General features: G+C 42.1%; 1 protein-coding gene across 2 annotated transcripts in view; it reads left to right on the top strand.

Annotated features, from left to right (window-relative positions):
* Positions 1-227: 227 nt before the first annotated feature.
* CAPRIN1 (cell cycle associated protein 1) overlaps positions 228-12,409 on the top strand; it is a 46,338-nt gene continuing 34,156 nt past the window's right edge. Inside the window, exons 1-2 of one of the 2 annotated variants that reach the window (XM_036765649.1) lie at positions 228-411; positions 981-1,217. In XM_036765649.1, coding sequence (XP_036621544.1) covers positions 981-1,217 — 237 coding nt within the window. In that variant the 5' untranslated portion in view covers positions 228-411. Of the gene's footprint in view, positions 412-980; positions 1,218-4,285; positions 4,339-12,409 lie in introns of those variants that run through there. The other variant, XM_036765650.1, reaches the window with a different exon arrangement.

The following is a 12,409-nucleotide window of genomic DNA, read 5'->3' on the forward strand; positions in this document are numbered from 1 at the left end:
CGCTGGCGGGGACCTCGCCGGGCTGAGGGCGCGGCGACGAAGCGGCGCGGGCCCGCGGGCCCGGGGCGGCGGCCGGGCGGGCACGCAGGCAGGCAGGCGTTCGCGGCGGGCAGGCCGCGGCGCCGCGCAGGCCCCCGGCTCGCTCCGCTCGTCGGCGCCCTCCCCTCCCTCCTGCCTCCCTCCCCTCCCCTCGCCGGGCTCCCCTCCCCCCGGGCTGGCTAAGTCCCTCCCGCTCGCCTCCCTCTGCCTCACTAGCGGCAGCTCTCGGTGCAGCAGCAGGGACGGGGCAGAGCGGCGCGGCGCGGCCTGAGCCCACCGGCAGACAGTACAATACAGCCCGGCACACAGCGCCACCCTCCCCCCCGTTCGGCCGCCCCACTCCGGATCCTTAGCGGCCTCCGCGCACGCACGGTGAGCCCGGCCCCGGCGCGGCGGCAGGGCCCGCGGCCTCGGCCTGGGGAGGGGGCGGCCTCCGGTCCACCCCCCCACCTCGGTCCGCCGGTCGCGTCCCCGCTCAGGAGGCGGTGGCGGAGGGCCGCCCCACCCCCCCTCCCCCCGCCCGGCGGGGACCGTTGCTCGGCGGCCGTTGGCGGCGGGCGCTGCGAGGCCCCGCCCCCGGCGCTAGCCGCGGGCCCCGGGGCGGCCAAGGCCGGGGGAAGAGGCTCGCGTGGGGGTGGGGGGGGCAGGGTCCGGCGAGCGGGCCCGGCGCGCGCCTCCCTCCCGGCCTGCGCGCGCGCGCTCGGCCTCCCTTAGGCGGCCTCGTGCTCGCTCCCTCGCGCGCGCGTCCGGCCCCGCATTTCCCTCCCCCAGTCCCGACCCCCGAGCGTCGTGCGCGCGCCCCCAGTAGGGCGGGCTCGGCGGCCCGCCCGGTGCGTCGCGTTTTGTCCCGCGCCTGCCCCCGTCCGCCCTCCGGTCGCTAGCTCTCTCGCTCTCCCTCCTAACCCGGCCCTCTTGTCTTCTCGCCCCTGTCGGTGTCCAAGATGCCCTCGGCCACCAACACCACCAGCAGCGGCAAAGCGTCCGGGCCACCGCCGGGCTCCTCCTCCTCCGGAGCTGAGGCGGCCGGCAGCGCCTCGGGGCCCGCGGGCGCGGCGGCGGCGGGGTCGCAGCAGCAGCAGGCCGCGAGCGGCGGCGGCACCAGCTCGGTGCAGACTGAGGCCATGAAGCAGATCCTGGGCGTGATCGACAAGAAGCTCCGCAACCTGGAGAAGAAAAAGGTGCCCGGAGGGGGGGGCGGGAAGGGGGAGGGGGCCCAACCGGCCGCGCCGCCCCTGTCCGGAGCCGGCCCCCAACTGCTGGGGCCCGCGGGCCGCCCCGCTCACCCCCACCCCCCCGGGCCTTTTGTCTGGGCCCCGCGACCCCCGGGCCGGCGTGGGGGCGCGGGGCGGGGGGGAGGGGCTGGCAGGGCACATGGAGGAGGAGGCGAACATGGCGGCTGCGGCCGGGAGGAAGGGAAGCGCTTCGGGGCCGCCGCATTGTGAGCACAAAGCGAAAGTGGGCCCGGAGGCCGGGGTGGGGGGGCCGGAGGGGGGGCGCACAGCCTCACCCGCCGAGGGGACCGGGGTCCTCGGCTCGGCCCTTTGTTTTCCGTTCGCCTTCGGTCCGAGCCCGGGGTGCAGCTGCGGGGAGGGGGCCCCCGGCCGGTGTGCCCCCCTAAGCTATGGACTGGAGGACTAGTCGGTGCAGCTGCTGTCAAGAGGCTCCGTGCTGAACGCTGTACTGTTATTATCTCGATCGAGTCTCACAACCACCTGGCAGGTAGGGCTATTATCATCCCCATTTTACAGGCGAGCCCACTGAGGCAGAACGGAAGTGACTTGCCCAGGGTCACACGACTAGCGGGGAGGGGGGTGGGGGGGGTCTTCCAGACTCCTCTCTACCCAGCACACTGAACCTAGGCAATTTAAATTTTTTATTTACTGATAGTTCCTTGAAAAACATTCACCTGGACAGTTGTTAACACCTTCAGAGAATTGCACTAAAAAAACCTCTTACACCGTGGGTCATTGGACAGTGACCATTTTATTAGGGCGTTCATAAGTACGGTAGCACAGATTCATGGAAATTCAGGCCTATTCCATCTCCTATGTTGAATTTATAGCAGTAAGCCCTTGTTTAGATTTTATTTTGGAGTGTTGTATCAAGATGGAAGTGTTCTGTAGTCAGAAGAGTACCCTTGGTTACACCTTGAGCAAGTCAGAGCCTCTGGGCTTCCTTTTCTTCATCTGTAACTGAACTGTGTTGAACAGGGTTGATCTCAAATGTCCCTTTTGTTGCTAAGGTTCTATACCCGCAAATACTTTAGATGAGTAGAATGCACGATTTTTATGTTTTGGTTGGGGTAGCGGAAAAAATTGACAATCCTTTTAATTCTCTTTTGGGCAAGGAAACCAACAGTTATTTTGGTACATCTTAATATTATAGTTGACATCTCTTAATTCAAGGAATAGCTGAACTTACCTGCGGTAACTATTGATGTACATGCATTGAAAAAAGCCACTGGGAATTAAGTGTATCTTTTGTGTTATCTGGTGAATTAAATTCCATCTTTCATCTTATAAAGTATCTTGAAATATTTTAAGGTCTAATTAAAAATCCAGTTATGCCATTATAACTGGTAAAGGGAAGTGTACAAAATAAAATTTATACAAGTAGTGGAAATTGATTAGCAAGCTAATGGTAGATTCTGATAATCCTTCCAATCTCTTAACTGCTTTCCCCTTAATAATTTACAGACTGTATGATTAGATCGTTTTTTGTTTAGAATTTGTTTGTAGTACACAGAGATTTGTATTCCCAACCTAGGGCTTGAGAAGCTGGGAGGTAAGGGGAAGAGGAACATCTGTCTGGGAAAAATCTAAACAGAAAACAAACACCTTTGATATACATTGGGTGTATTTGTTATTGGACCTATGAACCGTGTTTAGTGGCATTTCTGTACTAGTAAAGGTAGATATTTCCTTTCTATACAGGAATATTCCACTTAAAAGAAAAACTGATTAGAACCTGAAACAAACTCACAGTTTAAGTTAGGGTATGATTATTCTACATAGAATTGGCTCTGAAATTCCCTTAAAATTAGTGAGCACCACTCAGTTTGCACTCCAGTTTTTAGGAACATGTCCATTGTATCAAATGATACATATACCTTGATAATTTGCTATTGCTGTTGCAGTTTTTTTTTTCTGAAGTTTACTTGATATCCAAATGCTTGAGAACTCCATTGAATTATACCACTCATTGAACTTCTTGAGTGATATATTGTTTTTGTGTGTGGATTATATAATAAAAGTAACGTAGTGATACAAATTACACTGGAAAAAATGGCTAGTTGAAAATACTGTATCACTTTTAAATAAGTCATTGAAGATTGAGATGATGTATACAATAAGCTATTTAAAATAAAACAAGAATTAAGGTTATTAAAGTTAAAATTTTAATGATTTTAGTTGTGAGCAAAGCATTTGTTCTAACTTTTTGATCATTAAATGAATAGCATATTATGGAATGTTTTGAGACCATTAATAACTCAACAACTAGGTAAGCATTGTGCACAAATGACTCTATAATTTGAGTAAATGGAACATAAAACTCATTTTTTTTCCCCCTAAATTATCTGGCTGCAGTTAAAAATTCTTACTGGTTAACTTTCTCAGCTATCAGTTTGCTAGTGTGGGATTAGGAAAATTAATGAAATAAAGTTAGATGACTAGATGGAAATGTTGATGATTTTGATGTAAAATAAAGAACGAAAACATCTTTCTTGTAATTAAAACAATCAAACATTTTTACCATATTTAGATTCTTTTACTTTCACTATTAAACTCTGTGTAAAGGACTCTTCCACATGGAGGCCTAAGAACTTTTCCCTACATTTTGGTCAGACTCTTTGTTCCTGTGTAACTAGTTCCCATGGTGAACTTTTTTTAAGAGATCCTCTAGTTTCAGTCTTAGGAAAATTAAGAGTTTATTCAATAAAAGTTTCACCTGGTTGGATGAAAGAATTTTTTCCCTCTACATTGTTTATTTCTTAGGTATGACATAATTAAAGTTTGGCCTTAAAAAGACCTCTTTGTAAAAGAAAAATTTAAAAGTGAAAACTGAAACTGGAAGTTTTATTATTTTAAAGTTCTGACAGGCTCAGAGGTGAGGAGAAATAGAGCAAGTAACATTTTAAAATGTTTTGATGTTGAATTTGGGGGTACCACACACCAGTGTAACTTAGGGAGACTTGGCAGTGACTGTAGTAGGTAAAACATTAACCATTGTTACCTTTCTGGAATAGCAGAAACTGACAGCTTTGTAATGAAGATGAAGTCCTTTCTGAAAGTATAATTGGTGAGAATTTCATATTATGTTAAATATTTGTTATTGATGTCTTTTATAGTTAGCACTAATCGGGGGAAAGGTGGTCTAGTTGTAAGGTAGGCCCTTATGCCAGAATGTGATGGGGTGTTGCTAAGCACTATTCTTGCTGCATTTTTTTCTGGTGGAGCTCTCTGTCTGTTAGATGACACAAAATAAAATCGTGAATGTGCTTTTCTTTTTCCTTGTAGCCATATCATAGGATAATCGATTCTTGGGGCCAAGAGATGAAATTGTTTGCCCTTTTAAATCTCTGATTTCTCAACAGGTGCATTTAGTTAGTATAGCTTTTTCACTGCATTGCAGAGGACAAGGTGGCTTCATGCTTTGCATTCACCTTGGCAAAGAGGAAAGAATCTTTAATTCTGATTTTTTAAAGAAGTAGCCAAAGTTGTTCTTTATGAAATTGTTGACAGTGATGATGAGTTTTTAGTGTGGGAAATGATGCTTTTACATATTTGACCAAGGATTAAGATTATCTTTTAGTGATTCCTATCAACTTTATCATGGAAATAAATAATTAATGGCATTTATATTGGGCTTTAAGCTTTGCAAAGTGTACATTTTCATTGGTCCTCACAATCACCCTGTGAGGTAGATAGAAAGTAGAGGAAGCCACACCAAAGTGGTTAAAGACACTAAAGATCAGAGAGAGTGTTTGAATCCATCAGGTCATTTGGACTCCCAAGCCCATTCTTCTTTTCAGTATACCACACTATCTAATTAGAATACAATTTAAAACCACAGATGATGTATCTACTTTTTTTGCTTATTTAAACTATTCAAAAAGAATTTTAAAACTTGGTACACAAATTAATTATACCTGAAGCAAAGGATTGCCCTCGTATTTGGATCTACCAAGTGAGAGAGACAATAGGGAAAATAGAAAGGATATAGAAATTGTATTTTTGTACACGACTTCCTGGATCCCCCCCCCCAACCCCCCCGCCCCGCCTCCCTTCCCTTCTGTGAATGACTGTCAGTTGAGAAGGTTGGAGCTTGGAAACTGATTTTTTCCCAAAAGGCTATCCTGAAATGGAAAGTCTGACTTAATTTCAAGCCTTGGGATGTTTGAATCCTTCCCTGAATTATCAACAAGTAGCTAGTACCCTTTCTTTGGAAGGGAGTGGGCGTGGGAGTGATAGCAGCTCCCAGAGACTTGGGTTGGTAGAAGTATTTCTTTAGTCGTGGCAGCTGTCCTGGTTTTTCTCATGACAGTGACTCTTACATATAGCCCAGGACTCTAGACTCCAAATCCAGTTTTATGCAACACTGCTTGTGGCTAGTTTTATAATAGTCTTGAAGTTTGTAACTTTTAAAAGATATGATCAGAGTATGATGGATTTCTAAAATTTTAGAAATGGTGTGCCATCTGGTCTTAATGTTTTCTTTTTTCTGCTCAAGGATGGATTCTAAGCATCCATCTAGGCCTAAATTAAAGTTCCAGGATCTTTGGAGCTAATTCACTTCATTATGGAATGCAGGTACAGTGACATTACTGTCTACTGGCATGATGAATACACCACATAAAATCATATAGAAGTTGGAGAGTGCGGTAATCTGTTAGATTAAGGTGCATTGTTTGAAGTCAAATGTGGGGAACAAGGAGAGAAATTGTCCCATCTTCTTCAGAATCTTAGTGTGGAAGAGACCTCTAGAGGTCATCTTGCCCAAACCCCATGTGCAGAAGCCCATTTGCAGCCCCTTTGACAAGTGATGTACAGGGAAGGGAAACTCAGCTACCCTCCAGGGCAGCTCATTCCACTTGGAGATTGTTCCCTTTGCAATTTCCACTCCTTGCTCCACAGTTTTGCTTATCAGGGCTAAGCAGAAAGAGTCAGTGTCTTTTACATGTCTTCCCCAAGCCTTCCTTAAGCCAAACATCCCCAGTCACTTTGACTAATCCCCATATGGCGTGAATTATATAGGCCTTTGATTTTGCTTGCTCTCCTGAATTCCCTAGCTTACATCCTTCCTAATATGTGACTATTGATGATACCCCATATGTCTGGCCAGGGAGAGTACAGCAGTTTTCTAGCATCCTGAAACTGGAATACTCCACTTTGATGTGTTTTAAGATTATGATAGCTTATGGTTGCTGTATTTTGTTGATTCTTAAAAAATTATTCCAAATTTGTGAAACACAAACCTTTCTATACATAAAGAATAAAAAGGATTATGTATGAAAGTGAACAACTAAGTTTTTAAAGGGCATATTAAATTTTAATAATAGTAGCAACTGCTCCATTTGTGTGCCTTCTGAACTTGAAAATGTCTCTTGTGTATATTTAAAAGTTTTGCTGGGTTTTTTTTTTTTGATGTCGCTATCACCATTCTCCTTCCTCCTTCCTCACTATGTCTGAAAATCTAGGACTCATTTTGCACCTCTCCATCTTTTTCCTGAGGTCATAATTGGTCATTGCATTGTCAGAGTTGTTAAGTCTTTAAAAGTTTCTTTTAAAGTGTTGGAGGTAGTGTATTAATAATTCTCCTGGCTGTACTCACTTTGTATCGGTTCTTTCAGGTCTTCTTAAGGTTTCTGTGCTTCTGTCCTTCTGTGTCATTTCTTAGAGTGCAATAATCCATTGCATTCATATTTTGTCATTGTTTATCCATTTTCCAGTTTATGGTTGTTCACTTTGTTTCTGGTTACTTGTTACAACAAGAAAAAAAGATTTTACTTTTTAATCTACTTACAAGAACTTTTCTTTTGGTGTTACTGATCTCTTTGGGTTTTGTGCATAGTAGTATCACTGGGTCAAAGGGTATGCAGTTTAGTTAACTTTTTGGTACAGTTCCAAATTGCTTTCCAGAATGATTTCACCAATTCACAGCCCCATTAACATTACAGTAAGGTGCCTGTCTTCCCACAGTTCACTAAGCTTGCAGATCACTAAGACACCTATGTTTTTTTTTTTGAGAGGGGGGTGAGCTATCTAGACATGTCTCCCTCATGTGTACTTGTTTTCTGTATTTTGAAGCTAAGTGTAAGATTCACTTTACATTTCATTTTATATTTTGTCCATTGTTTTAGCATCTTGAGATATTTTTTGAGTCCTGATTCTGTCATCTAATTTGATAGCATGCCATCTGTACCTGTATCTAAGTTTAATTTAAAAAAAATGTTTTAAACAGTACTGGGCCAAGCATAGTTTCTTAGAGAACTTGACTAGAGTGCTCACTAGCAAAAAGTTCTTTGCATCTGGCCATTTAGCCAGTTCAGAATATACTTTATCTGTTTGTCAAGTTCCTATCTTTAATTCTGGCCCACAGGAATAGTATGAGAGACTTCACTAAAATCTAGGTAAACTATCTGTAGCATTACTCTTATTGAGCCAATCAAGCATCTCTTAAAAAAGGAAATAATGGCTAGTCTGCTTAGAGTTATTTTCAGTGAAATCATGTTGGCTGGCTGTTATCACTGTTTCCTTTTCTAAATATGCACTAACCATCCCTTTAATAATATGTTCTAAAAATTTGAAAAGAATCAAAGTCAAACAAACTTGGCCTATAATTTGCAGAATACTTTGTCTTCAAATTTGTTATTTTGTTAGGTTTACCAGAGAAAACTTCCAGAGTATAAGAATGCAGATAAAAGTTCATTGTTATAGCTATTTTTATAAAGAAAGGGATCTATAATGGAGGTTTTAAATCTTGATGATGATTTTATAACAGCTCAGTAAAATATCAGTGTCTTGTAATGAAATTGTTAGGAATGACAACTTTTTAAAGCTTTAAGTGGAAGCTTTCTTAGCACTGGGGCGGGCCTCAATAAATTATTTTTACATACTGGTATACAAGTGACAGAAAAGTGGGGGAAAGCATTGTGAGTTGGAGAGTATGGCGTGTGTGAATTTTCTCACCCCCTCAGCTTTGGATCTCTTGATTCATATTCTATTTTGGGAATTGTTTGGACTTTTTATATTTGCAGTGAATGGAGTATTTAAAGGGTTAAGGAGGCTGTTTGGTACAGCATTATAATGGTTCATCTCTTGCCTTTTAATTAAAAAAAAATTCCTCATTCCACTGTTTTTCTAAGTGTATTAGCTCAGGAAGAGGAAAAACACTTGCTTCCTTAGGTTTTCCAGGACTAATCTCTTCCCTGAGAAAGATTAAGCTTTTCATCCCACTATCTCAACTAGAATGATCTTCCCTTCTTTTACTTCTGTAGCAGTTCTACAACTCAGTTTAATACTTAGGCTAAGGATACAAAATAATGATTTCTTGCTGTGTTCTTCCCAAGTTTGTAATGTTTAGGTTAGGACAAGGGACCCTATCTCTGTATCCCCTACAGTGCCTTGCACATAGTAGTATTGAATAAATTGATTCATTGTGAAATTTCATTTTGATAATTGGATCAAGAAAGGATGTGGACTACTTCTGGGACAGCAGTGCTCTGTTGCAAGGAGCTGCTCCTCGTGGTATTTACTAGGATAGATTTAAATGTAATGGGTTTTTCTGTTGCAGTTTTTAGATTTGATTAGTAGTCCAATGGATCTTAAGAGTATAATAGTGTAATTTAAAGGTTAGCAGCAGAAAGGAATGAATAAGCTTTTATTTAGCACCTATTTGCCAGACACTGTGCCAAAGCTTCACAAATATTATCCCATTTGATCCTGGGAGATAGGTAGGTGCTGTTGTTATCCACATTTTATCATTGAAGAAACTGAGGCAAAACAGGTTAAGTGAATTGTCCCAGGGTCACACAATTAGTAAATATATTAGTTTAGATTTAGCTTCTGGTCTTCCTGACTCCAAAATTACCAGGGCTTACTACATGGGATCATGTGGAATTCTTACTGACATAAAAAGCATCTTAAATTGTTCTTAGAAACATTTTGGAAATTACATTCTGTGTTACTATTAAGGAAATGAATGGATCCAAATTTTGAAGCTGATTCAAGCTTTGCTAATTCTGAATTCAAGATTACCCTTTGTAAGATGCTTGGTCTCCATTTTTAATTATAGATCAAACCTTTTGATTTTCAAAAGGGCTGGTTAGATCCCTTTGATTTTCCTGGAATTTTATTGTAATGAACATTTCTCTACGAAAATACCCAAATAATTCAGAAGATATATTTATTCAGGTTATCTACCACAGTTGTACCTTTAAAAATGTAGAAAATGTTAACAGCTATTTCAGGACAGTAATCATTGTTAACTAAAGGGATTCAACATAATTTTTTATAATACCGTATCGGTTTCTTGCCAGAATCAGCTAGTTCCATTATTTTCAGTTGTTATCTAGTGCCAAGACAATGATACCTTTGCTGGAGTAGCTGGTGTTCTGTTTTACTTTCTAGGCTCACTGTGCCTCCATGGATGCATGTTTGAATTTTTCATTAACCTCATAAAGGAATCAATAAAGGATTTTTTTTTGTATGGGCAATAATCACCTGGGAATGCAAACTTTTATGTGTCTATGGAGCTGGAGACAAATCTCTGAATGCTTCTAGGCTCACTATCTAAAAACAGACTTTTATTGTTGCACAGCTCTAATGGCTCTAAATTTATTTCCTCACCTAAAATTTCCAAATTGACACCACTAATCTCTGGTTTAGAAAAGGGAAACAAGATAGACCTTGAATTTTTAGGTCTTTGTTCATTCTAGATTTCATTTCTTCTGACACTATTGTACATTTATATTATTATTCTGTAGCCACCCATACTTTCCTGCTTATTTTAGTTTTTGTTAATTAATGCACTTTTAAAATTAGACTCACTGGCAGATTTTGTGCTGCCATATTTTTTTCCCTTTCCTTTGAGATTCTTTTCTCTTTAAAATGGTTTATTGCTTGAATAACACATAATAATTTTATTAAGTAGTTACTATAAACAAGATGCAGGAAATTAAAAAAAATAATTCCTACCATCAAGGAGTGCACATTCTATTGAAGGGATACAATATTTGCACAATTCAGTAAAAAGATAATATAATGATAATATTACTAGTGTTTTAATAATTAGTGTTTAATTTTCTTTCAGCTTCAGGATTATGTTCAATTGTAGTCAGAAATAAAGGTTTATTTTTTTACTATCAATATTCTACCAGTATGTGGCTTTGTGATTCTTAGAATGGAAGATTTAAAAATAATTATCATTCAAAGGGGTATGAGCAAGGCAGACAACACATCAAATAAGGACAGAACTAGGAAGAAGAATTAGAGGAAAAAAATCTCATCAAACTTGTGAAAAAAGTGATCTGGTCACATGGGTAGAGTGAGGGAGAACTGTTGGACAGACAACGTCCTACACGTAATTCCGTGGTGGAAGATGTAGAGAAGGCCACGTAGCCTGGGCAGGGCAGGTAGGGTGGCTTGGAATCTGCCCTTGAAAGGAGTGTCCGGTCCATCAACAAGCGTTTAGGAACATAAAAGCAAAGCAAGTTGTGCCTTCAGGGAACTTAAATTTTTTTTTTTTTTTTTGGAACTTAAATTTTAACGGGGGGTACATGTGCATAAGAGCAGATGAAGGCATTAGCAAGTGGAGAGGGGATGGCAGAGGAAGAGATGGGACCAGGTGGACCAGAAAAGGCCTCCTCCCCTGGAGTTGAGTCTTCAAGGACAGAAGCTAGGGGTTTTAAGAGGTGGACATGAGGAGGGAGCATTCCAAGTGTGGGGGATAACAGTTGCAAAGTCATGGAGATGGAGTGTCCTCCTTGAGGAGCAAGAAGTATACTAATGTGGCTAGACCACAGACTGCACAAGTAGATGAAAGAAACAAAATCTGGCAATAGGTTGAATAGATTGGATGACAATGAGGTTGTGAACCTGGGTAACAGTGAGGATGGTAATGCTCTTGGCACTAATTGGGATGTTTGAAAGATGGATAGGATGGGGGGAAAGATAATGAGTTTCCTTTTGGACATACTGAGCTTGAGATGCCTGAGACACATCCAGTTTGAAGTATCCAACAGACAGTTGGTGATGTGGGATTGGATCTGGGAATCATCTGCATAGAAATTATAATTGAACCTGTGGGAGTTGATGAGAAAACCAAGTGAGAGTAGGACACAGGACAGAGCCTTGTGTAGCCTTCGCAGTTTGCCCGTGGTGATGTGGAGGAAGATCTTGCAGAAGAGCTGGGAGAAGAAATGAGAGAACAGTTAGGAAAACTCAGAAGAGCCAGAGTGAAGAAGGTGGTCAGCAATGTTAAACACCATGGAGATGTCAAGAAACATGAGGATTGATAAAAAGGCCATTAGATTTGCCAGTTTAGAGATCATTGGTAATATCTGCTGAAAATGTTTTATTTGATTTTCAATTCCAAATATACTTCCCCCTTTCTTCTCCCTCTCCGCCACCCGTTGAGAAGGCAAGAAAAATGAAACCCATTACAGATTGTATAATGAGCAAAACAAACTCTTGCATTAGCCATGTATAAAAAAAGAAGGAAGAAAATATGGTTTCGTCTTGTACTCTTGAGTCTCTTTGGAGGTGGATCACATGTTTGATTGTGAATCCTTTAGAATTGTGGTGGTCATTGTGTTGATCAGAGAGAGTTAACTTGTCTTTAAAAGTTGATTATCTATAATATTGCTGTTATTGTGTGAACTGTTCTCCTGGCTCAGCTTACTTCACTTTGCATTAGTTTATATTTTTCTGAAACCATCCCTTTCATCATTTCTTAGAGCGCAATACTATTCCATTACATCAAATATCATGAGTTATTCAGCCATTCTCCAAATGATGGGCATCCCCTATCCCCTCAGTTTTCCATTCTTTGCCACCACAAAAAGAGCTGCTGTAGTTATTTTTGTCCATATGGATCCTTTTCTTCCTTTGATCTCTTTGGGCTACAGAACCTAGTAGTAGTGTTGCTAGGGCAAAGGGTATACACACTTTAATAGCTTTTTGGACATAGTTCCAATCAGAATGATTGGATTCGTTCACAGCTCCACCAACAGTGCATTAATGTCCCTTTTTTCCCAAAGCCCCTCCAGCATTTGTCATTGGTCACTAGAGAGAGCGGTTTCCATTGAATGAAGAAGATGGAGACCAGATTGCATGGGGTTTAGGAGAGAGTGAGGGGAGAAGTGGAGATA

The sequence above is a fragment of the Trichosurus vulpecula genome, chromosome 6 (genome assembly GCF_011100635.1).
Source record: "Trichosurus vulpecula isolate mTriVul1 chromosome 6, mTriVul1.pri, whole genome shotgun sequence".
Classification (NCBI taxonomy): domain Eukaryota; kingdom Metazoa; phylum Chordata; class Mammalia; order Diprotodontia; family Phalangeridae; genus Trichosurus; species Trichosurus vulpecula.